Source organism: Orcinus orca, chromosome 2, assembly GCF_937001465.1.
Source record: "Orcinus orca chromosome 2, mOrcOrc1.1, whole genome shotgun sequence".
Lineage (NCBI taxonomy): Eukaryota > Metazoa > Chordata > Mammalia > Artiodactyla > Delphinidae > Orcinus > Orcinus orca.
In genome coordinates this window covers 127,023,854-127,048,508 of record NC_064560.1, presented here as the reverse complement: position 1 = coordinate 127,048,508, position 24,655 = coordinate 127,023,854, and the positions used below count along the sequence as shown (strand labels likewise).

Below are 24,655 nucleotides of genomic sequence, written 5' to 3'. Positions count from 1 at the left end.
GTTGGGGACTTCCCTGGTGGCACAGTGGTTAAGAATCCATCTCCCAATGCGGGGGACACGGGTTCGAGCCCTGGTCCGGGAAGATCCCACATGCCGCGGAGCAACTAAGCCCATGTGCCACAACTACTGAGCCCACGTGCCACAACTACTGAGCCCACGTGCCACAACTACTGAAGCCCACGAGCCTAGAGCCCGTGCTGTGCAACAAGAGAAGCCACCGCAATGAGAAGCCTGTGCACTGCAACAAAGAGTAGCTCCCACTCGCCGCAACTAGAGAAAGCCCACGCACAGCAATGAAGACCCAACGCAGGCAAATAAAAGAGTGAATTTGAGCCAAAAGAAAATAGGAAGAAGTGAAAGAGAACCTATAATTAGTTTAAGCTTTAATTCGTTTAGTGATTTTAAGTGTCCAAGCCCATATATATCACACTGTAGACCAAGTCCATTTAGAAATGGGTCTGTGGAGATGTTCTTGGAACTCTGAGAAATTGTGAAAAGTAGTGGAAGTACTGGAAAATGGGCAGATATTTGGTTTTCAAAATGCCAGTATCTTTTTTTTTTTTAATATTTATTTATTTATTTATTTATTTTTGGCTGCGTTGGGTCTCCGTTGCGGCGAGTGGGGGCTACTGTTCGTTGCGGTGCACAGGCTTCTCATTGCGGTGGCTTCTCTTGTGGAGCACGGGCTCTAGGTGCACGGGCTTCAGCAGTTGTGGTGCATGGGCTCAGTAGTTGTGGCTCACGGGCTTTAGAATGCAGGCTCAGTAGTTGTGGCTCACAGGCTTAGTTGCTCCGCACCACGTGGGATCTTCCCGGACCAAGGCTCGAACCCATGTCCCCTGCATTGGCAGGCGGATTCTACCACTGCACCACCAGGGAAGTCCCACCAGTATCTAACTTTGATAGAGTACTCACCATATGTTTGGCACTCTTCTCAGCACTGCACATATATCATCTCATTTAATCCTCACCGCACCTCCAGGAAGTAGGTGTTATTTTTGTCCTCATTTTATAATTGAGGAAACTGAGTCACAGATAGGTTAGATAACTTGCTCAAGATCAAACTACTAGCATGTGCAGCAGCCAAGGTGCTCTGGTCTGAATGTTTGTGTCCCTCCCGCCACCCCCAATTCATCTCTTGATTTCCTAACCTCCAAAGATGATAGTATTAGGAAGTGGGCCTCTGGGAGATGCTTCGGTCATGAGGTGGAGCCCTCAGAATGGGACTAGTAAAAAAGGCTCTAGAGAGATCCCTAGCCCTTTCCACCATGTGAGGACATAGAAAACACTGGCTGTGAACCGGGAAGAGGGCCCTCGCCAGAAGGTGACTATGCTGGCACCTTGATCTTGGGCTTCCCAGCCTCCAGAACTGTGAGCAATAAATTTCCCTTGTTTATAAGCTACCCAATTGGTTGTATTTTGTTATAGTGGTCTGAATGGACTAAGATGGAAACTGGGTACTGAGAAGTTGGGGTGCTGGGGTGCTGTTGTTACAAATACATAAGAAAGTGAAAGCAGCTTTAGAACCGGGTGATGGGCAGAGGCTGGAAGACTGGAGGTGCATGCTAGAGAAAGCCTACATTGCTGTGAATGGACTGTTAAGGGTGGTTCTTATGAGGGCTCAGAAGAAGAGAGCTACAGAGAGAGACTCAATCTCTCAAGAGAATACCTAAGTGAACAGATGTTGGTGGAAATATGGATGGTAAAGGTTATTCTGATGAGGTCTCAGAAGGAGATGAGGAAGACACTGTTGGAAACTGGAGGAAAGGCGATCTTTGTTATAAAGGGGCAAAGAACTTGGTTGAATTGTGTTCATGTCCTAGTGTTCCGTGGAAGGTAGAACTTGTGAGGAATGAATGAAATTGGATATTTGGCTGAGGAAATTTCTAAGCAAAGTGTTGAAGAAGCAGCCTGGCTTCTCTCGGATGCTTGTAGTAAAAGATAAAAATGATTCAAAGGTGGAATTGTTCATCAAAAAGGACACAGAACTTAAAAATTTGGAAAGTTCTTATCACTATCTAACATAATATATTTTACTCACTTATCATGTTTATTCCCTTCACCACACACAAGAATATAAGTTCCATAGGGGCAAGGATCTATTCTTTTACTGGTGAATCCCCAGTGCCAAAGGCAATGTCTGGCATAAAGTAGTCAATAAATAAATATTTGTTGAATGAATGAATGAATGAATCAGTGACTGCCGATCATAGGCATCACGTGGCATCACGTGGATTACGTCTTTTAATCCACTCAACTACCCTTTGAATTATTGGCCCTTTTTTTTTTATTAGCCCATTTTAAAGATGAGGAAATTGAAGCTCTGGGAGGATACACAGCTTGCTGAAGGGCACCCTACCAATAAGTCATAAAGGCTGGATCCAAATCCAGATTGTGTAACTCCAGAGTCCTTGTCCTAACCACTGTGTGGTACTGCTTCTCTGGGAAGCTACATTTTAAAAGACTGACAAAATGATTTAATCCAGAGGAGGGTGATAGGAATAGTGAGGGGTCTCTAAGCTGCTCCGTATGAAAGCTGTTTATGGAAGAAGAAAGGCTTTTCACCTAAAAAAAAGCTTAACTGTAGTGAGCGTTTGTATATATGAAAACTAGATCCAAATATTTGAAGAGCTGTATCGTGGAACAAGAATTTGTTTATTCTGTACAGTCTGAAGGGCAGAAACTGGAATTAACGGAACAAATAAAGATAGTCCCTGCTCAGGGTAGAGGAGCTGAGGCACAGTTAGGGTTGATGCAGAGGGATACCAGCCCTGGGCTTTCAGGGCTCCTTGAAAACCCTGTGACTTGTGGATTGTAGGATGGCAGAAAGTCCGGGAAGACAAGAGCAAAGGAGCTTCTCAAAGCAAGCTGTGTTAGATGCTAATACAAGGCCAAAGAAAGTGAAAGCACCCCCTGGGGTGGGAAGAAAGGGGTCACGAGGGCCTTTTAGGGAGAAGTTTCAGTAAATGCCTGGTTGGGATGCAGACATAGAGGTTGGGTTAAAAAGAAATGACTGGGGAAGGAATACAGACAGCTTTTGGAAAACCTTGGCTTGAGAGAAAAGGGGAAAATGAGAAAAATCTTTCAAGACTGCAGCAGAATCCAGGAGAGCTTTTCAAGATGGGGAAACCTGTGTGTTTGAAGGGAATGGGGATTGAAGACTCTACCATATGTTGATGGGAGTAAGTTTCCTTGTGCTTTGGAAAGAATGAGATGCCAGGTCAGGGACACCCCTTGGAGGTTTGAGAACCACCTCAATCATGTCCATTTTGGGGGCCTCGGGTGTATTAAAAAATTAAATACTAAGACTGTTTTCAAAATATTTGGTGTATTTTATTTATTATTTATTTATTTATTTTAAAAAATATTTATTTGTTTATTTTGGCTGCACCAGGTCTTAGCTGTGGTATGCAGGCTCATAGTTGCGGTACTGCGACATGCACGTGGGATTCCCTGACCAGGGATCCAACCTGGGCCCCCTGCATTGGGAGTGCAGAGTCTTACTCACTGGACCACCAGGGAAGTCCCAATTTGGTGTATTTTTTAAAAATTAATTAATTAACTTATTTATCTTTCTATTTTTGGCTGCGTTGGGTCTTCGTTGCTGCGCACGGGCTTTCTCTAGTTGCGGCAAGTGGGGGGGCTACTCTTCTCGCTGCGTTGCGCGAGCTTCTCACTGCAGTGGCTTCTCTTGTTGCGGAGCACAGGCTCTCTCAGTGCGCAGGTTCAGTAGTTGTGGCGCACAGGCTTAGTTGCTCCACGTCATATGGGATCTTCCTGGACCAGCGTTCGAACCCGTGTCCCCTGCATTGGCAGGAGAGTTCTTAACCACTGCGTCACCAGGGAAGTCCACCAACTTGGTGTATTTTAAGTGTTTATATTTAACAAATGAAAACTTTTAGCATAAATAGGCAATAATATAGTGATAATCACAAAACACCTATAGGTATTTTTATGAACTAGAAAATTTAAGAATTTTATAAATGTAAGACTGGGATTAAAGGAGTCTCCCAGCCCCAGGGTGCAGATGACTTTAGGAGGATGAGTGCAAGTAAGAGGCCCCCCAGGAGGCTTGGGCATGACCTACAAAGGCCTCAGAGAAGTGGCACAGAAATGTCCCATTCTTAGATAAAGGAGTCGCAGAGGCCCGCTTGCCTTGGCCAGAGGGAGCTCTGTTCTAGCATTCTGAGGTCCAGGAGTGCAGACCCACCTGGACAAGCCCAGGGGACAGGCATCCTGGAGGGATCAGTGTCTGAGGCGTCCACCGGAGGGCAGTGTGGTAACTCAGAGGACAGGACTCCAGTGCCCCCTTTACTTCCTCCCGCAGACCCTCTGTCCTGCACCCCTTCCACTCCCTCTTCCTTCCTGGAGTTATTCGAGGACTGTTCACCAACCCCCAGCACAGGCACAGACGACGGAAACTGACTTTTCCCTTTCTGCAGCTGGAAGACTAAGGCTTGTCATCCTGTCGCGCCCATAGTCCCACCCCTTTAAGTACAGGTGTCCTGGGTTGAAGCGTGGAAAGTGGAAAGGGGGAAGGGACAGACTGGTGGTGTCCTTGGCCCTGAGCGTTGCTGGCTTTGCCCCCACCTTTCGGTTCTCCGGGCTTGGCTTGCAGTGCCAACACCGAGCACGAGGGGGCGCTACCACCCTGCAAACCCTCCCCAGCGGTCTCTGCTGCAGAAGGGGCTGCGCCCAGACAGAGAGGATGGGGTGGGCGTTGCTCTGGGCCCCTTCTCCAGCTTTCCTCCACCCAGAACTTGTGTGCAGTTTTGTGCAGGCATGGGGTGGGGGTGGGGGACCTCTGGAGCACAGACCAGTAGAGTGGAGGAGGACTCTGGGGACACCTGGCATGGAGCTTAGAGGAGTGAAGGGAGAGAGACCTTCCTGCTGGGTGCTCCAGGGTCCAGGTGCACGCTGTCCTGGGAGTGCAGCCTGGAGGATTGGTATTTCCAGAAGAGGTAGGCCAACACAACCCAATACCAACTATTCCCTGATTAAGGGCAGGCTCTGGGATAGGGCTGGCACATAAGGAGGGGGTCTGTAGGGACAAAGCCATTGTTCTGGAGTTGCGAACCTCTTCCCTTGATATATTTTCTTTCTTTTTTGAACCTTTTAAAGATTGATATGAAGTATACAGTAAAATTCAAGAAAAGTACTGAACTTAAATGTACAGCTCAGTGATTTTTTTAAACCTATAAATTTACTATGTATACACATGCTTATTACACGTGTATAGAATACTTCTGTATTCACAACTACAGCTGTTAACGTATGTATATCACAGCTCTCACTGGCAATTCAAGTCAGTAAACATTTATTAAGGGGCTCCTGTGTGCCTAGCACCATCCGACTCTTTTGTAAGGAAGTGAGGACAGAACGTTCGGCTGGTGGCTGTGATGGGGTCAGTGGTATTATGAATCATAGTCATTCTTCGACAGAACTATACCACCCGTGCCTTGGAGGGCAACGGCTGCCTGTGTGATCTACCTGCAGTGCCCATATTTTTGGAATCCAAAATGGGAGCAATTGTCTGCTGTGTCTGTACATACAAACTCATGGAACCTCAGGAAGATATCATCGGATCCAGGATGTTGGGTGAGGGCAGCCTCGCTCCTAGCACAGAGCCAGGCACAGAGTGGCCAAGGAGAGCGTTTTTGGGAATTGATCTTGCTCTCTGGCCTGGTGCTACATGTCTCTGGAAGCTGGGCGAAGGGTGAAGTCTTTGACCATAGGCTGGATCAAAATGAGCTGGAGCCTGTCACATGCGTGTGAATCTGCTGGGCCCTTCGGAGGCACCCATCTTTCCCCCGCTTTGTGGTCAGCCTGGCCTTGCTCCACCCAGACCCCATCCTGCCTCAAATCGGGGAAGTGCCCCTAGCGGGAAATCAAGTGAGTGGGCAGGATGTGACCCATGGTGAGGCAGCTTCCAGACGTGGCCCAGTCCCTGAGTCAATGAGCTGCTTCAGGCTCTCTGAGGAAGTGCTTCTTCCAGGTCACTACAATGTGGACACCTCTCCTTTCCCCTCTACTGCCCCTCCCTATCCAGGTGTGGGTCTTTGGGTGCAGGAAACTGGCCTCCTCCTCCTCTAAGCCACGAAGGCCCATTGGAGGAATAAGGGACCCTGCGGAGACCTGGTCTCAGCCTGGAGGCAGGGAAAGCTGCTCCCTTGGGGTGTGGTGACGGCCCTGGCCTGGGGTGCCCGATCGATCCTGTCGTGCAACCCGGGCTCCAGGCCTGCTGAAGGACAGAGGAGGACAGAGGGGGCTGGGCCTGGCTGGGGAAGGCTGGCTGGAAGGCACCCAGCCGCGGCCCTGGGCCAGGGTGGAAAGTATGTGTGTGAGCTCATTTGGAAGGTGGCTTCTGGCCAGTCAGGCCTGCCTCCTTTCCAGGCCTTGGCTGCCCAGCCCCCTCGAAGAAGGCTGCCTCTGGGTCTCCCCAGTCTCCCAAGACTGTCTGAGTGAGGAAGGCAGAGACCCTCAGGCTAGGTGACTGTTGGGAGTTGCTCTCCTAAAGGAGGTGAATTCAGATTTGGGGCGGTGGGTTGGATGGGGGTACAGGGACTTCAGAACAATGGAGCAACCTCACCTGGGGTTCCCCGGGGCCTTAAGGAATGGGAACTGCCCTGAAAGCCTCCCCCTCCTGCCAGGCCCCTGCCTCAGACGTTCACCACCCGAATCCCTCCCCCAGCTGCTGCCTTTGTCCCATTCACTTCCTCTGGCTTCTGAGTCCTATGCCTCCTCCATCCCCTCAGAATACCTGTTCCTGCCCCCAAGAAGGAAGGTGACTCCTGGCCTGGCCAAGAGGACTCCTGAGGAAGAGCCCTTCTCCCCTGTGCTACCGCTCCTGCGACACAGCACAGCAGGCAAACACACACATGCTGACAGATTCCGCAGAACACACACTGCCATGCAGACACCCAGCTACATGGAGTCCACAATGGAAGAGACACTCAAGAGACATGGTCAGAATCTGCCTGTACAGGAAAAAAAGTCAGACAGACCTGGGTTTTAATTTTGGACTACTGAGCTGTGAGCTTGAGCAAGTCTTATCTGGGCCTCAGTTTCTGCATCTGTAAAATGGGGCAATGTTTGTGCTTTCCCACCACCTCCCCTTAGCTGGAAAGGGAAGTGGGAATACAGAGGGTAAACAAAGGACTGGGAAGGCTGTCAGATTGTGGGGAGTGGGGCCCGGGAGAAGGACAGGGAAGGACCAGCAGAGCTGGCCAGATTGTACGTGGGGGTCCCTCCGCTCAGTCCCATCTCCTCTAGAGAGTCCAGCTCCTCTTAGATCTTCCCTTCCCTTCCCATCCCGTGGACCCAGCACCTGGCTGGCAGCCTTGCAGGCATGGGCCCAGCTGGTGGCAGGAGCCCCGAGAAGGGAGTCGATGTCAAGGGCGTCCATGGATCCCCCAAATGTGTGGGGTGCAGCGATGGGCAGAGTATAGTCCAATTTCCTGAGAGCCCGCTTCTCTGGGTTCTGCCCAAACCTCCTTGCAGATTCCCCTTGGCTCCCTCCTGGCTGCTCTAACTCACATGTGCTGCTTTCGAATAAAGGAACTTGGAACCATAGAAACTGGGTCAGGCCCAATGGACAAAGCAGGGTAGGGCCAGTGAAAGCAATATTTGCAGGTCTCCCGGGGCCTTCTGCTCTCCCCTCACCCAGCCTGACCTGGTGGTTCACTCAGCTGGGGCCCGGTGGGGTCCCCGGGGCAGCCTCACTGGGCTGGATCCCTCAGACCCAAGGCATGTCAGAAGCACGGGACCTTGCAGCCTTCACCCTGCAATTCTCCCAGCTTGTGAAGCCTCTTCCACCTCTTCCCCCTTTGTCTCTGGTCCTCCATTCCCATCTCTCTCCCTTGGCTTCAGAGAGAATCTTGTGATTCCAGAATCAGGGCCAAACAATTTCCTCGTGATGGGGAAACCACACTCCAGACGCCAGAGCCCTAGGCTCCCTCTCCTCTTCCCTCTGGCAGTCCCCCCTCCCCACGCTCCTCCACTGGCTCCAGCTGTGTTTTGCAGAACTCCCACTGGATAACATCTGTAATTGCCTCCAGATGTGAGCCACAAAAACACAAAAGGGCCATGAGCTCATCTCTGAGCTCCTTGCCACACGCTCGGGCCCTACCACCCCCAGATGCCCCTGACTTCTCAGGGTCCCCATCCCCTCCGGTGAGGGTGGCGGGGAGGTGGTGTCCAACTCCAGTGAGACACACAGGCCCTGCCAAACAGCTGTTGGGCAGGAGAGGCGCAGGAGGCCAGGCATAAGGTCAGGGTTCCTGGCTGGCAGGAAGGGGGGGTACCCCTTCTGCCAAAGCAATCACACCAGCCAGCCCTGACTAGCAGCTGCATCAAACGCCTGGCTTAGGCGGGGCCAGGCCTCTTGGAGGCAGGCCTTGGAGGGGGCCTGGGCTGGAGCCGGGAGGGAGCGAGGGCCGGGCTGAGGCAGGAAGGGAAGGAGGGGAGAAAGAGGGCTGCTCCCTTCAGCTGAGCTGACTCAGCAACTGAGCGATTGCTCCCTCCAGGCTGGTTTGGAGGAAGGGTGGGTCGACAGCCTGAGAACCCTGTCTGGGGCAGCAGTTTCTAAGGAAAGAGGAAACAAAGCCCTGTCATTCTGCCCTTCCAACCCGACCATCCTGCCTCTCCTGGGCAACTGGGGTGAGATCCCTGTTTTGCCAGAGATAGGCTGCTCCTAACTGGCCACGGGGCAACCTCTTTCTTTCCCCTCTGTTCCTTCTGCCCTTGCAGGGGAGCCCCAGGCCTGGGAGAGGCTGAGATCCTGAGGGCTGGGGAGAAGGGCCTGTCCCCCGCTTCCCGCCCAAGCCCGAGGCTGACTGTGGTGGGGGAATCCCCCAGCAGCTGCACGAGGCCTGAGCAAACGGAGGGTCTGCGGCTGGATCACACGACAGGGTAACGCAATTTAGGAAGATCAATTTAGGAAGATTTTCCGAGTGGCTTCCCCTTGGCCACTTCCTCTTGCTTTGCAGTCCTGGGCCTCAAAGGTAGCCTCGTAGGCCAGGTTGGGAGAGGGGAGCTGGCTGAGCTCTGCGGACAACTCGCCGGCCCCCGTGGAATATGCCCTCCTCCCCATCTCTGGGCCCTGGATCCTTTTCGCCCACCGAGAATAAACATATTCCGTTATGTATGAAAAATACCAAAACCCCACCTCACGGAAAACACCGCACGGCCCTCCTGCTTCCCATTCCCCTCACAGCCACGTCCCAGGCACACAAACTGCAGCCACACGAGGAACGTGAAACACTGTTTATTCTTTGTGGAAAGGTTGAACAAGGTCGAAAATGTCCTTAGAGGGCACTGACCCAGCCCCGCCCTGCAGGTTCCTGGGGTCGGACGCCTCTGCCCCACCCCCACCCCTCCCCATGCCCCTTGTTAACAAAAAGGAACGATTTGAAGGGAATTCATATATAATAATTATAATAAAAATATACATTAAACAAAACAAAAAACCCAAACAAGACAACTTCAGCCGGACTGCCAGCACCGTTCACCGCGCTCCTCCCACCCCTGACATCCCTCTCCGCTCACTGCCCCCACGTGGTCTCTCACTCTCCCAGGTCTCCGGGTACCAGGACCACCTTCGGCGGCCCAAGGAGACCTCAAATGGGTGGGCCGGGTGGGGAGGGGAGGGCAGGACACCTGTAGGAAGGGCTGGGGGGGGTCGTCGGGAAGCGAGGGGCTAACCTGACAAAACACCCAGGCGCCCGCCCCTTCCCGGAGGCTGGCGGAGGCAGGCTGATCCTCGGCTCCCTAGCTAGGTGGCTGCTCTCATCAAGGTCCCGGGTCGCCAGTCCCCCATGCGTGCCCTCTCTCCTCCTCTCTCTGGCTCCTCGCCTTCCCCTCCGTGCGGTCTGATTGAAGCCAGGGCACCAAACGGGAGCAGGTGTGCCTTTCTCGGGCCCTTCCTGAGAGCTCCAATAAAACGTGCCCTCCCCCGGCTACCACAGCCCACCCTGTGGCGTCCCTGCCGGCCTGGCCTGCCCGGCCCCCCGCCATCCACTCCTGCTGCAACTCCCTGGTTTGCCTTTTGGTCCTGTCCTGTCCTCTCTGACTGCTCTGCCCCTGGGTCCCTACCCCAGCTGCCTGCATTTGAGTGAGGTTCTTTCTCTGTGGGCCCCAGGCTCACCCCCAGGACTCCTGGGGCCCACCCCGGTAGCTGCACCCCCTGGTCTCAGCTCTTCCAACCTTGACATCCCCATCCGAGGCTAACGTTTGGGACGGTAGGGCTGTCAAGGGTTTCTGCAGCCCCAGGTTAGTCCTTAATGGCTCAGGCTCCTTCCGTGGAAGTTCTCGGGGGCAGGTGGGGCAGAGGCGGATCTTGGTGGAGAGGACTGACCCTCTCTGAGCTTTCCTCCCAAGGTCTTAGGGTAGCTGAGTGGCCCTCACCCCTTCACTCTCTCAGGGTCTCCCCCTCACAACAAGATTAGATTTCTTTCAGCCAGAAAGAGTGGTGGGAGGCTGCCAATTGGGTACCCCCGGGGGCTCGCGGGGCTAGCGTGCCCAGAGACCCCTGAGGTCAGAGTTCAGAGGTTAAAGGTATGTCAGGGAATGGAAAAGGAGCAGATGACCCCATTTGACCTTTACCAGCGAGGTCTGAGGGTCCTGCCTTCAAGTGCAGAGCCCGGACATTCAGATGGGGCTGAACACACACCAAGCCACGGGGGCCCCTGAGGGGCAGGGGCTGGGAGGCCGGCCCCTGCTCAGCCTCCGGGGGACCCATCTAGGGAAGAAGCAATGCCAGCGCGGAGTGGGGGAGAGGCCAGTCATGGGACAGAGAAGAAGGGACGTGGGGGGGGGCTGGGGAGGGGGCTCGGGACCGGCGGGAGCAGCCCACCCACCACCACCTGCTGCCACTGGCCTTCAGAGGCAAAGTCCTCGTGGGAGGAGTGGGCGGGCGGCAGTGGGGGTCAGACCTTGTCCAGCAGGGAGCGCTGGCAATAGAGCAGTCGCTTGGGGGTCCCGTGGCGTCGGAAGAAGAAGACGGCGAGGCCCACCGCCAGCACCAGGAGCAGCAGCAGCACAGGCAGCACCACGGCGGCCGCGCTCACTGCTCCGCTGCCTTCCTCGTCCACCTCGATGATGATCACCTCCGTCTCCTCCTCAGTCCCCTCATCCGGCCGGCCCCCCGACGACGGGCAGCCCATCCAGTCCCGCAGGGCTGACTTGGGGTAGCCAGGCTCGACCTTCAGCTTCTGGTTGTTGAATTTCCAGTATTTGTTCCCCTTGTAGAAGTACGTGAAGACTGCAGGGGTCAGCAAGAAGGCGGCATTGCAGATGAGAGGTGCGGGCAGCGTCCGGAGAAGAGGCAAAGAGAGAAGAGCGGGAGAGAATCCAGTCAGCGTGCGCGCCAGCTGAGGTAATCGCTTCGCTTTTCTGAGCATCAGTTTCCTCAGCTGTCAAACCAGGTAACTCTAGCACCAGGTTGAGACAGTGGTGGGGATTAAGGGGTCCGAAGCGTGGAAAGCACTTACTCAGTGCCTGGCACATGGCAGGGGCTCCCCTGTCCTCCTCATCATTATTTTCAACCCGATCCTCTCCGTCTTTCCTCCTGCTCTCTCTTAACTCCCTCTTCCGGTCCTCCCCTCACAGACACCTCCTGTGCCCCTCTCACCTTCATCGCTGCCCATGAATGACCCTCTGGGAGACTCAGGGATTCCTTCCCAGACCTTGATGTTTTTGGGGTACTCGCTGTCCACTGCCCTGAGCTCCTCATTGAAACGGTAGTACCTGGGGGAGAGGCAGGGAAGGGAAGTGGTTGGACACTGGGCACGTCCTCCGAGGGGAGTGGGACCCGGGACTGAATTCGCCGGTGAGCAAAGGGTGTCTGTGGATGGGGGCGGGGGGACAGGGGTTTTGAGTAATGAGGGCCTGCAGCTGAAAGCGGTGGAAGGTGGGGGTGGGAGGGAGGGCCCAGGCTGCAAGGAGCCACCAGCGGCCCTTAATGACAGTGCCTGGCAGCTGGAGCGGTGGCACAGGGCTGGGGGCAGGAGGCATCAAATGAGCAGGTCTGAAACGGTGACCCGGTCATACCCCACTCACTCAGCACCCACTGGAGGCTGCCCGTTGCTAGGCAACAGCACAGGCTCAGCCAGCTTCTTCTCCAGGGAAACATTTCAGGGGGAAAGTAGGTCTTCCTCCAGGATTGAGGGAACCTGGTGGTGGTGTCTGAGGAGGGAGGCCTGGGGCCCAGGGATTGAGGCCTTACTTGTTTCCCCGAAAGAAATAGGTCTTTCCGTTGGGCATCCAGAAGAGAGCAGCGTCGATCTTGTCGGTAGGCAGTCCTCGACCCAGTTCCTTAATGTGCTTGGGGTAGCCAGGCTCCAGGGAAGCTTCGTCAAACACCCAGTGCTTGTCTCCTGGGGAGGAGAGGGGAGGGCAGGATCTGATTCCACCTGGGCTCTACGGTCTTTGGAGGAGTCAGGTGGAATGTGCTCCTCCAGGGAGACCCTCCCCACACCCAAAGACTAAGGCAGAATGTCCGGTTACCTTTGAAGAAGACAAACTTGCCATCCTTCCTCTCGTAGGCAGTGTTGATGGATGCGGGCAGGCCCCGCCAGAATTGGCCGATGGGCATGGGGTATCCATCCATCACCTGGTTTTTCCTCACCCGCCAGAACCAGCGCTCCTGGGAGGCAGTTCATTACATCTTTAGCTTTGTCCTCCAGCTCAGTCCCCAGAGCTCTCCCACTGCCTCAGTTTTAGGATTTAGTCCTCCTGCTGCTGTTTCCACCCAGCCTCCCGGTCATGGAGCCCTTTTGTCCCCCACACCAACCCACTTCTCCCTCTCACCTTGAAGACAAACATCTCCCCTCGGAGCATGGCCACGGTGTCAAAGTTCCCATCACAGATGTTGGGCCCATAGGTGGGGTTTTTGGGCTTATCAGGGACAGAGGGCCTGGAGGTGGTCCTGGGTTGAGGGGGCATCTTGGTGGGGAACCCTGACTCGCTCCCTGGGGCAGAGAACAGGAGGGGCACTTCAGACTTGGTGGCAGAGTAGGAGGAAAGGACAGACATATGGGCAGATAACACCTTTGGAGAGGTGTGGCTGGGCCTTTGCGGGAGGCTGAAGCAATCAGCTGGGCAAGGACAGAAAAGGTGGGGTCTTTTAAAAGTGGGAGCAGATGGAGGCAGGGTCAGGTGGGGGGGCCGGCGGGAGACTGTAGGGCATGAGGGAGGGGAAAATGCACAGGCCAGGGAGAACAGGAGAGGATAAGGGGCAGAGAGGAAGGAGCAGATGTGGGCGTAGATTACTTGCCGTAAAGTTGCTGGATGCCCCGGCGGTCATCATCGGGCAGCACGAAGTTCTCTGTGTCCATCCACTGGTAAAAGGGTGCCATGATGGCCGAGGGGTCATTGGAATGCTCAAGCCCCAGGGCGTGGCCCAGCTCGTGCACAGCCACCAGAAAGATGTCATTCCCTGGAGGGATGGGGATGGTTATGATGGCAGCCTGGGTCTCTTCCCTCAGACTCCCTGCTTCCCCATCAGAATCTTCAGGTTCACAACGAAGCCCGCCTGCCAAATTTTCCACCCAAAGTGACCAGATCCTGAGTTCCAGCCTCATAGCTGGCAGAAGAGGCAAAATCCAGCCAGCAACTCTCTGGGTAGAGGCGAGAGACTGTTCTGGGGCCGGATCCAAATCCCAGCAAGGATCGGGAAGCTGAGGTCCTATCTGGGCCTCAGTTTCTACCAGGAGCCAGACATGACATTTGCCTGGAAAAGTGAGTGATGCAGATGCTTTGAAGTCTTTGACTGGGAAGTCAGTTATTGGGCGAGAGAAGGGACCAGATGTAAATAGCTCAAAACAGGATTCCTGCTTTCATTGGCAGACCGGGAGATGTTTGTGGTCCCCCAGAGCCCTGAGATTTGGGGGTCTGAGGCTTGGGGAGGAAGCTGGAGAACCCCCATACAAATGACTCGACTCTTCCAGGGATAAGAGTCCCCGGGCTACCTCGCTCACCATTCAGATCCTCATTCCGGACAGTCCAGGGCTCGGCAGAGTCAAAGTGGGTGTCCCCTCCGATGTTGGGGCCTGGGAAGTAGGCATGGGCCAGGAAGCCACCCTCGCCATCGAAAGGCGTGCTGTCGCCGTGGAAACCCTCAGCAAAGAAGATCATGATGTCGGCCTGCTTCTCGTGGCCCTCACGGATGTAGGCGTAGGGTACCTCTCGGAAGTGCAGCGGCGTGGCACTCTCCCACACACGAAACGCCTTGCGGATGGCCTCGAACGTGGCATACTCCCCCACCTTGGGGGTGTAGTTCTGGATGCTGAGGTCCAGCCACGTGGGGAGAGGATGGGAGTGCGTTAGGACAACAAGGGGCAGAACTCCTTTCCTGTACTCTCCCAGGTCTGACTGAGCCGTCCAGCCACCTTTGTCTGACCCAGCTCTTCCCGCCGCCTCACGATGCCTCTGTCCCAAGAACTGAGGGCTTTCTGGCCCTGGGATATACCTTCTACCGGCTGCACCCGTCTCCAGGATGAGAGCCATTTTCCTCCCTACCCCCGAGGATGCTTCTCAGGAACAGGGGTGAGTAGGGAAGGGAGCCTCAGGGTCTCTAAGCACCACTGATAGGGAAGGGTGACCTGATGTGAGAAAGGCCACTTGCCTGTTGGACTCACCAGAAAGTGATCTCGTTATGCTGCCATTTGAGGCCCTGGATGGCATAGCGCTTCCTTCGAACATTGGCCTTGATCTCAGCCCCAAACTTGTCTGGAACGCCACAGCGGGGGCGCCTCATGGCCCTGGGGTGTGAGGATTGTGGTCAGGAGAGCGTATGAAAGAGAAAGGTCTTCAGAGGAGAGGGGGAATGTCCGGCCCCAGGGTCAGTGTGGGGAAGAGACAAGGTCATGAGGTCTGGAAGAACAGGAGAGGGTCCGGATCAGCTTGTGGGGATGAGGTATGGGGGTGGAATCAGGCATTCAGGTGGCAGCCTCTCTGGTACTCAGTGTTGTGTCGGTGGGTGCTGGGCAGAATTCCTGCCAGGGTCTAGCACTTACTTCATGGTGTCTGCATCAGCCTTGCCTGTCACTCGCAGACCGTAGAACCTCTGCATGGCAGCGATGGCAGCTGAGAGTGACTGAGGCGAGCGCTGTGTGTGGGTACGCAGGTCCCCAGGGGGCAGGTAGCCATACTGCTGCAGCCAGGCCTGTAGGGAAAGGGATGTGGCTTGGAGCATCCCCACCTGGCCCGAGGGGAGCCTCTGTTTCCTCACGGCACCTGGAATGCACCCTTGGCTTGGTGTGGAAAGGGCAGTGAGCTCCCAGCCTGGCTCTGGCAATGGGTCTGGAGGAACTCCCAGGCTGGACCCAAACTCTGGCCCGGGTCCTAGTATGGCTGATCCTCTTGGAGGGGTGGGGAACCACAGCGCTGGGCTTTGGCTGTAACTCTTTTGATGGGAGCTCTGGTGGTTTAGTTGAGTTCTAGGACGTCTTCTCAGAGCTGAGATTCCTTCTAGTGCTTTTCTCCTCTGTGTCAGTGTTCTTGTAAATACAGCGTGTCCCACCTGAGGCTGGGGTGTGCCCATGGTGGATGGAGAGGGGAGAGGCTGAGGGGCTCCGCTTTGGGGCCTGGCATGAGGCTCTCCTGGGACAGGCATGCTGTGCCTCTGGGGTATACACAGCGGAGATCTTTTCAGAAAGGAGAGCAGAAAAGGAGCTAGGGCTCTGGCTGGCTGCTGATAGGGGAAGCTGGGGCATTTGGAGGTGGTGCGGATGTGATCCAGTCACAGAGTCAGGATCCTGCCACTGTCGCCATCCAAGCAGCATCTGACCTAGGGCTTGGGACCTAAAGACCCATTTAAGGTTCTCAGTAGAGGGAGTGGGAGATTGGGATGGTGGTCAGGATTAGGGTTAGTACTTTACTTAGTATTTTGGTGACTGTAGTTTATTTTAGGTATGATGTGAAATTGTTCATGATATAAAGGCTGGCATATTGCCTTAAAGTAAAGTTAGGTTTTTGGTGTTTGATTGAAAGGTACCCACATTGCAAAGCCCTGTTGAGGGAAAAGTCAGCCTTTATTGTAAGAAAAATGGAGTCTTTTCCTAAAGCCTGAAAAGTAAAATGAGCCAAGTTTTATATGGAACATGAACATGCTCATATCCTCCTATGGGGAGATGCTACTCGGACGGCTCTGGTCCCTGCTCCAGCTTTGCCTTCTTAAGGAGTCCAGAGGAGGCTGCAGGTTGCCTAGGGCGGGAGCTTGGAGTGCAGAGTGGCGCTGCATCCCTTACTCCAGGTCATTAGGATGGCTCTCCACGTGGCCCTTCACCTCGAGGCCCAGGCCTTGACGGTGGTGCAGTGCTCTTGCACTGGGGCTGGGGGTGATTCAGGAGCAGCTGACTGGGGACCTGAGCCGGCAGGGGCAAGAATTGCAACATGGTTCTGGGAAGTGATCCCCTACGGCTGATGATGGGAGTTAGGGCCCGAGATGTAAACAACACAGCCTTTCCCCAGCCAACAGGCCTGGCCAGAACAACCCTAGCACCACCCGCTCTGAGAGCCCCTCCTCAGGGGAAGAAGGCAGGGAGCGAAGTTTAACCTCTGTTATACCAGAGGGGAGCAGAGCAGGAGGCTCGTTTGGGGCTGCTTTCCTGGGAGCTCTAAACTTGCCCTGACCTGCGCTAACTGATGCCACAGCTAGTGCCTGCAGGAGGCCTGCTGTGGCCTGTGCCCAAGTATGCAGGAAACTCCCTTTGCCCCTGGCCTCACCTGTAGGGTAGTCACATCCCGGGTTTATGACCTGTGGTGGGGGAGCAGCTGCTTCAGCTTTGGGAAAGGATGGGAGCAGCCCACTGCTGGAGCTGGAAGACTGAGGTCAGGCCCCCTCAACCCTCAGGGGGCAAAGCTCCTAGGGCAGGATGACAGGAGGGAGGGTGGCAGAGAGATAGGGCGAATCCACATCTGGGAGCTCTGGGATACATCCCTCTTCCTGATGAGTCTTTCAAGAAGGTGGATAGGTCTAAATATTCCCACAACCCCCACCCCATATGCAGTAGAGAAAGGTGGAGACTTGGTCAAGAAAGGGACTTCTCTGGAGTCAAGAGAGCCACAAGTCCTGGAAAGGAAGTGCCCCCATTCCTCTCCTCCTCCCAGGCCTAGGCTCCGAGCAAAGCAAGAACCACAGAGGAGACTATGAGGTCGGAACCACAGAAGAGAGGACTCTTGTGTCTGCGGCTGAGTGGGAGAAGGGCCAAGTGCCAGACTGGCCAAGGAGAGGAGAGGGCTGTCCCGGAGCTGGTGCAGGACCCTGGAGGTGGTGGGAGGAGGCCGGCTGTTTGAGGCCTGGGCCACCCCAGCTCTCCCTCCAGATTTGCCTGGAGAGGGAGCAACACTGCAGGGTCAGAGAACTGAGTAGGCTGGCTTTGTCCTGAAAACTGAGTGGTGCAAGGTATTCCTCTAGGGGAAAGTCAAGGACAAGGAACCCCTCCCACTCCTAGGCCCACTTCACCGGCCTAGGAGTCCTGGAGGGGGTTGGGGTGAATCTCTGGCTCTTCTGCAGGCCCTGGATCCCAGCCTCTGGGCCTGCTCCTCCCTCCCTCTGCCTCCCACCCCTCCATGGTCCAGAAGCAAATGATGGTTCTGGCACTGGGACTGCCCATGACCCGCTTAAAACAGAGCCAGGGCTGCCGCCCCTCCCCAAGGGGACCTAGTGGGGCAGGGGAGGGAAGGAAGGCAGGGCAGGCGAAGTTGGCAGCGGGAAGCCCCCAGATGCCCGGGCTCCTTTTGTTAGGCGCTCTCCCCTTCGGGCCTCTGATGAAGACTCCAGGCCCGGAAAGAGGATGCCTCCTCCTCCCTCCTGGACCCTGTCAGGCTTAGCCCCTGGGCAGATTTTTCACTCTCCGTGGTCACCTCCATGCCTAGGGCCACACTATTCCTGTCAGTCTCAGGACAGAGAGAGTGTGTTCTTTCTGGAGATGTTTCCTCCCGGGGTGGGACCAGGGCCGGGACCAGGAGGGAGGAAGCCAAGTCCTGATCCCTTCCCCCTGCTCAGGGGCCCTTCCCGGCCCCTCCCGACCGCACCCAGGCCCTGGCCGAGCTGAGTGGGTTGGGATGGCCCAAAATAAGAAGCTGATCAAATTCGTCTCCCACCTTCACCCCAAAATAAAAGAGAGAGGAAAAACTTCCTCAGACAACTCCCACGCGGCTTCCTCCCGAGCCCGGTGGGCCAGCGTCGGGGAATGGGTAGGGGGCAACCGAGTCAGTCAAGACCTGCGCGGGAGCCCAGGGCCAGGCCCTCACCCCGCTCCCCGTACGACGCCCCCAGTCTCCCTGCAATTAACACAGAAAAGCAATTAACAAAAAGAGCCTAAAGGCGCCGAAGGGGGAGCAGGGAGCGGAGGCGGCAGCCCGGCCGAGGCCCCGGCTCACAAGGAGACCTTTGTGTGTCCGGAAACGCGGGCCAGGGCGGCAGCGCCGCGACCCTCGACGCCAGGGCTCCGGGCCGGGACACAGAGGGTCCTCTCGGAAAGGCGGGGGATGGGGTGGGGGTCGGGCCCGCTCCGCCGGCCACCCCCGACCGCACCTGGCAGCCGACGCGTCCGAGGAGGGCCGGGAGCGCCAGCGAGGCGGCGGCCGCAGCGTGGGGGGCCCGGGCCAAGGGGCGCCGTCCCCGGAGCCCTCCCGGCCGGCAGAGCGCCGGCGAGCGCGGGCGGGAGAGCGCCTGCGAACTGTAAAGTCGAAGAAACAACAAACTCTCGCACATGACAAGAAACCAGGACAGCGCGGGGTCTGAGCGGAGTCCAAATATTTATCAGGCTCCTGACCGGTTCCAGAGCTGAGCTCAGAGCCCAGGGGAACAGGGGAGGGGTGGGGAGTGGGCCCCGGCAGGAAAGTTCTTCCAAGGAAAGGAATGGGAAAGAAAGTCGGCGGCGCGCGCGCGCGCGTTGGGGGGTTGGTAGTTGGAGGAAGCAAAAGTTGGATCGACTTGGAAGTTTGGAGATGAGGAGGGAAAGGAAAGGAAGGGGGACCCTGCAGGCCGGAGCAGCGGAGACGCCGAGAGCCCTCCTCTCCGAATGGGGGTTGTCCCCTCGGAGACCCCCGGGCTCGCCTCCCCGGCGGGCGCGACTCCGGGCAGGGCCGGAGGAGCTCACTTACTTCGGGGCTGAAGCTGCTTTGGGCAGAGCTGAGGGAGGCGAGCGCGGAGGCGAGCGCGAGCAGGGGGAGCAGCAGACTGCGGGCGGGTCGTGGGGCGAGAGACATGGTCCGCGACCGTCCGGGCAGCCGGGCCGTGCGGGCTCCGCGTAGGGGCCCAAGCCCTGGGGTCGCACCGCCACTCCCTCGGGGCGCCTTTTGTCTTCCGTAGGCACTGAATTTGGATTCCTAGAGCGCTGTCCGCCTGGAGATGAGGGGATTGTTCTTGAAAGCGCCTGTTTGCTCGTCCCCGCTTTCCCGTTTTTTGATCTTTCTTCTGCTTAGTCTGCGAACTGGATGGCGAGCCCTCTCTCGCTCTCTCCTCTGGTCCCTCCCTTCTCCCACAGGCTCCCTCCGCCCCCGCCCCAATGCCCTCCTTTCCCGGTGCGGACGTGGTTGTTTCAGTCTGAATCCAATTACAGCCAAGAGCAGGGTAAAAAAAAAAAAAACCTAAGTTGCCTTTCTGTGGTGGAGGCTGCCATCTGCAGGGGTTGAGGCCACAGCCGAGAGCGGGGGGCTTGGGGGAACTCAAGGGACGGGATGTGGGAGACTTTCTCCTTCTAAGCATATTTTGGGTGGCTTGATTCCTCTGCTTCCACCGTTCGCCTCACCTCTGTGGGAAGCATTGGGAAGCTCAGAGCCTGGGATGGTGGGGGCATCTTCCGTGTCCACGAGACCCGGTGTGCGGGGTCATCTGCTAGGGCCTGTGGCTCAACTGTATTGAAAATTGTGTCCCTTATTCTTGTCAGCCACCTCTGTCGCTACCCTCACAAAAAATAATAATAAAAAAAAGCAACAATAACGAAACCCAACTACCCACTGACAAATCCCACCACCACACTGGATCTGGGGGTCCTGTCCCTGGAGAAAGACAAATGCGCCCCCTTTTTTATTGTCCTTTGCAATCTGCTGCCCCTTGAACTAGAACTGGCTGGGGAGGAAAGGAGTGCAAGGCCATGAAACGCGGGGAAAGGCAAATCAAGTTTGGTGAAACTGCAGAAAAGAGAGAATGGGAGTCAGGCCTACAGGGGTTTAGTTCCCGCTCTATACCGGAAAAGGAGATAATCCCTGAAAGAGTATAATCTCCTCCTTCAGGGGCTGACTAGACTCTGAGAACAAAAGGTGGAGGTATGAAGGGAAGGGGGAGGGCAGGCTAGAGCTGATGGTGGGAAAGGGAGACAGATAAGAGGCTGAGGGCTAGATCTGGAAAAGCAACACAACAGAGGCAGGAAAAGTGTGGGACACAGAAAACCCAACCATCAGCGAAATCTAAGATCCAGGAACTGCATTGGTCAGCGAAGAGAGGAAGGAGGTTGGTGGGGGGGGAGAAGAAGGGAGGGAAAGAAAGCAAGGGAAGGAGGCTGGACAGAAATTATGTCAGGTAGGAAGTTCCAGAAATCCTAGAGATAAAAGAACTGTCACATTATTTGTGGCAGGAGAATGGAAGAAAAGCCCAGTGCTAGTTATTGTAATGGGAGCAAAGGTCCTTTTTCCCTCAGAATCCATGGGAGGAGCCATGATCAATAAAATGAAAGGTTTCCCTGGGGCCTGTGCAGCTAACAGATCTGTGGGAAGTATATGGTGGCTATTAGGTACCTATTCCACAGTCACTGTTTGGGGGCTGAGCACCACAGGGCTCCCCTGCACAAGTGGGGGTTGGGAAGTACAGGCCTCTCTCCAACCAACCTCTGCAATTCAGTCAGAACCACAGAAACCTCAGGATCCCACTCTTCAGCAGAACATGCAACACCCAAGTCTGCTGTTCCCGTGTCAGCCTTCCCAGTGGGAGTATCCTCTAGGGCCATGTATCTGAAGTTTACAAGAACTGATACCAGTTGCTTGCCAAAAAGTGGATCTCAGCTGGAAAGCCTTTTTCATCAAAACATTTATTAATGTGTAACTGCATGAGGCCTGAACTCTGTATGGGCTGTTAAAAGCTTTAGTGTGTGGCTAAAGCCAGGGAAACTGTTGCCCTCTTTTTCATGTTTGCAGAGCAGCAAAGTTGGGCCAGTCCTATGGCCTGCAAAAGAGGGGGTCAATACCCCCAGGCAAGATTCTGCTGAACCGGAATGGAGCTGTGGTGAGGGCACTGTGCCAACACTTCCAGGCAGTGATCTTACAGCCTGTTCTTCCTGGTGTCCATCCTCTTTTGCCCTGAAGACACATGGGGAACATAAAGACTTTCTTCTGGCTGGGATGACACATCTAGGTGATAGAAAAGAAAGCCAGAGCCAGGCCGGGGGAGACAGGAGTTGCTTTTTATTGACTTGGTCGTGGGTTCTGCAGTAGAGCCCCTTTGGGTTTAAGAGCATTCTGCTGCTTCCTTTCTTCTTCCTGCAACTTCTCTTGCTGCCTGAGCTGCCATGCCTGTAATCCAGCATCCATTTCCTGTGACAGCAGTACAACTCGTCTCTGAAACAGACAGGAAAAGTATGGATAACATCTGGGGCTTGAGCTCCGCACCATATATCCTTTCATTCACAGATCAAAGTCAGAGGTTTCAGCTGGAAAATGACACCCCTGACTGGGGAAGGGGTGGAACCAGGTCCTGGGCTGGGAAGCAGGTGGAAGGCAGCAAAATGGGTGTCTACTATTGGTTCCTGCCCTAGGAGTGACCCACTCTACCCTCCCTTCTCCCGGTACTGTTAAAACCTTTGGCGGATAAAACCTCGGAGTGAGGGATACGTGTTAGCTTAGGTGCCAACTAAAGACAAATTACAATTTAACATTTCTCCCCGATTACACACAGTTTGCTCTGTGTGGGCTCTGGCCACTCACTGCAAACTTTTCCCTTTGAGCTTTTCTTCGAAGCTGGCCTTTCATTGGAGGAGCAGGGCGGCCATCTGCAGATAGAAGTGAGAGAAAAGGCGAGTGTTAGAGATGGCCTGCAGGACCCTGGGAAAGCGGCTGTGATAGGAAAGAGGGAAGAACAAATCTTGAGCTCCTCTTTTCCATTTCACACCCACTGTAGCTTAATTCCCCTAGAACACTTCCCTCAATGGTGAGGTATGCCAGAACCACCATGAATAAGCTCCTAGGCATGTTCCTACTCTATTTTACTTACCCCTCCCTCATTAGCCTAGAATTCGAGGTCCTTTGCAATGCTGAATCTCCTGTTTTATCTTCAGAAACCCTCCACTCAAGCAATCTGATTACTGTTCTACTTACCAGTGAGTCCTTGCTGAGTTCCCTCTCACTCTATAATGAAACACCCTCTTTTCCTTTCCTTCCAGCCAAATTCTCATTCTTAGGCCCACCTCAAGCTGTACTTGTCCCAGAAATCCTTCTCTAACCTCTTCAACTCTGTCAGCTCTCTCTTCTGAAAGAAATGCATCTCCATCATTTAATATTCATCTCTCTGTTTGGGGACATTTATTGTACTACTGATTGTTTTTAGCCTTATTTAGCCACCTCAAATCCTTCTGGAAAGGGGCAGAGCACTGAAATATTATTACTTAATTTTTAAAATGTCCATGCTTTGTTTTCCAGCTAGACTTTTAAGTTCCTTGGGATTAGGGACTGTATCCCTTACTTTCACTGTAGTATAGTGTAGGCCCATAATAAAAATCTTATGTCTGCTGACTTGCTGAAAAAATGCAGTATCTGACCTCAAGTAGTTTATAACAGAGATTAAAAGGATACTTACTTTCTACAAAGAAAGAAAGAAACAGTGAAAACTCTGTCCAAAAGTTTGAAGGCAAGACAAATAAGAGATAATATTCATCAGGAAAGGGAACCAATACTGTGTATATCAGGTGCTTTATACTGGTTGTTTCATATTATCCTTCCAAGAACCATCTGAGATAGGTATTCTTCTTTTACATTTGTGGAAACTGAGAGATACCATTAAGTAACTTGCTAACCACAAAGTTAGCAAGTAGAGTAGCCTGGATTAAGAATCAATTCCATGGGCTTCTCTGGTGGCACAGTGGTTAAGAATCCGCCTGCCAATGCAGGGGACGGGGGACCAATCCCTGGTCCGGGAAGATCCCACATGCCACGGAGCGACTAAGCCTGTGCGTCACAACTACTGAGCCTGCGCTCTAGAGCCTGTGAGCCACAACTACTGAGCACGTGTGCCACAACTACTGAAGCCCAGGCGCCTAGAGCCCGTGCTCCCAACAAGAGAAGCCACCACGACGAGAAGCCCGTGCACCGTAACGAAGAGTAGCCCCTGCTCGCAGTAACTAAAGAAAGCCCGCATGGAGCAGCGAAGACCCAACGCAGCCAAAAATAAGTAAGTAAAAATAAAATAAATTAAAAAGAAATTCGATTCCAGAGTCTTCCCAGTATTCCATACTACTTCAAGGAGCTCCTAGGTATCCTACAGTAAATAACAAGTAGGAAAAAAATCTTCACCATCCTCCTCAGCCACCAAATATCTGATTAAGAAGGTTCATACTCCTGTAGAATCCAATACTCAGGTTGCTGTGCTGTTGAAGGGGCCCTGGCCTCTGCCCAGTTCTAGTCCTGGCTTTGCTACTATCTAGCTGTGTGCTCCTGAGCAATTTCCTTCCGTAGGCCTCAATTTTACCACCTGTGAACTGGAGTCCCAAGGCAGTGGGGAGTGGCTTCAACTTTTCTAAGGTTCTTCCTTTCTAGGGCGTTTTGTTTTGTTTTGTTTTAAGGTAAAGGAAGAAACTTTTCTGAAGAGAGCCCGTCATCCTCTGTCCTCGCTCTTTCTAAGCCTCTCTCTGAGACGCTCGTTTAGGCAGCCTCTCAAAGAGCTCTACCTGCACTTGGTAACAAATTCTCAACAATGTACTCACCACACAGAAGGGCGGTTCCTCGTAACTTTAAAAAAACCACGTCCCTCTTAGACACATAAAGTCTTGTCCCTCCCGCGGGATGCCCCACATCAGAGTTAGCTTCTGCTTATCCCCACAAACCAAGAAGATCCTGTCTAGCTTTACTTTCCATAGGCGTAGTTTGTAGTTTAATTTATAAAATAAACAATAGGATTTCTTCCCCCCAACTCCAAATACAAAGTTCAATACGTTGTCCGCTCAGACACAACCCGCACCTTGACACTCCCCCCAACTCCCCTCCGACCACGGGCGTTCCCTCTGGGTGAAAATCTCCGAAGTAGAGTTAACTGTCAGATCAGCGCTCACCCGCGTAAGACCAGTCTGGGAGCTCCGTAAGGGGCCCGTAGTCGGAGGGGTTGGCGGCAAGGCCCTGCCTGGGTGGAGAAAAACAGTACCGTGAGGACTCAGCCCAGCTTCTGGCCCCTCAGTTCCCCCCAGACCGGCACTCACTGGAGTCGCCACTGACTGCCCGCCCGAGCCGCGGCGCCGCAGTGCAGCCTCCGGACACCTGCTGGGAAAACGGCAGAGTTGGGAAAGAGGCCGTGCAGCCAGCCTAGGCGTCCCGGGCCTGCCTCCACGAACCCCTGAGCCCCCGGACCCTACACCCGCTTACTAGACAGCAGTAAACGCAAAGCAGCCATGCTGAAGCGCCGAACCGGAAGTGGGCGTGACCTCGTGGCCACGCCCGACGCTGCGCGGGA

The 24,655-nt window shown here is 54.4% G+C and overlaps 2 protein-coding genes across 6 annotated transcripts; both read right to left on the bottom strand.

Moving 5' to 3' along the window:
* Positions 1-9,249: 9,249 nt before the first annotated feature.
* Positions 9,250-19,479, bottom strand: MMP14 (matrix metallopeptidase 14). The gene is made up of 10 exons (XM_049706451.1): positions 19,111-19,479; positions 15,015-15,163; positions 14,637-14,759; positions 13,977-14,284; positions 13,270-13,435; positions 12,808-12,964; positions 12,505-12,643; positions 12,224-12,374; positions 11,630-11,745; positions 9,250-11,260 (listed from the first exon to the last, which is right to left on the bottom strand). The coding sequence occupies exons 1-10, from the start codon at positions 19,213-19,215 to the stop codon at positions 10,926-10,928; spliced, it is 1,749 nt and encodes a 582-aa protein (XP_049562408.1). The 5' UTR covers positions 19,216-19,479; the 3' UTR covers positions 9,250-10,925.
* A 1,909-nt stretch (positions 19,480-21,388) lies between these two features.
* Positions 21,389-24,655, bottom strand: MRPL52 (mitochondrial ribosomal protein L52). Of its 5 annotated transcripts, none has more exons than XM_004283194.3 (5): positions 24,568-24,655; positions 24,405-24,465; positions 24,261-24,328; positions 21,925-21,989; positions 21,389-21,558 (listed from the first exon to the last, which is right to left on the bottom strand). In XM_004283194.3, exons 1-5 carry the CDS (start codon positions 24,593-24,595, stop codon positions 21,406-21,408), a joined length of 375 nt encoding a protein of 124 aa, XP_004283242.1. In that variant the 5' UTR covers positions 24,596-24,655; the 3' UTR covers positions 21,389-21,405. The 5 variants fall into 5 exon arrangements, with proteins under 5 accessions (XP_004283242.1, XP_012393373.1, XP_033267513.1 ...); XM_012537919.3 differs by having other exon boundaries at positions 24,405-24,462; positions 24,568-24,636; XM_033411623.2 differs by having other exon boundaries at positions 21,449-21,558; positions 21,918-21,989; positions 24,405-24,462; positions 24,568-24,641.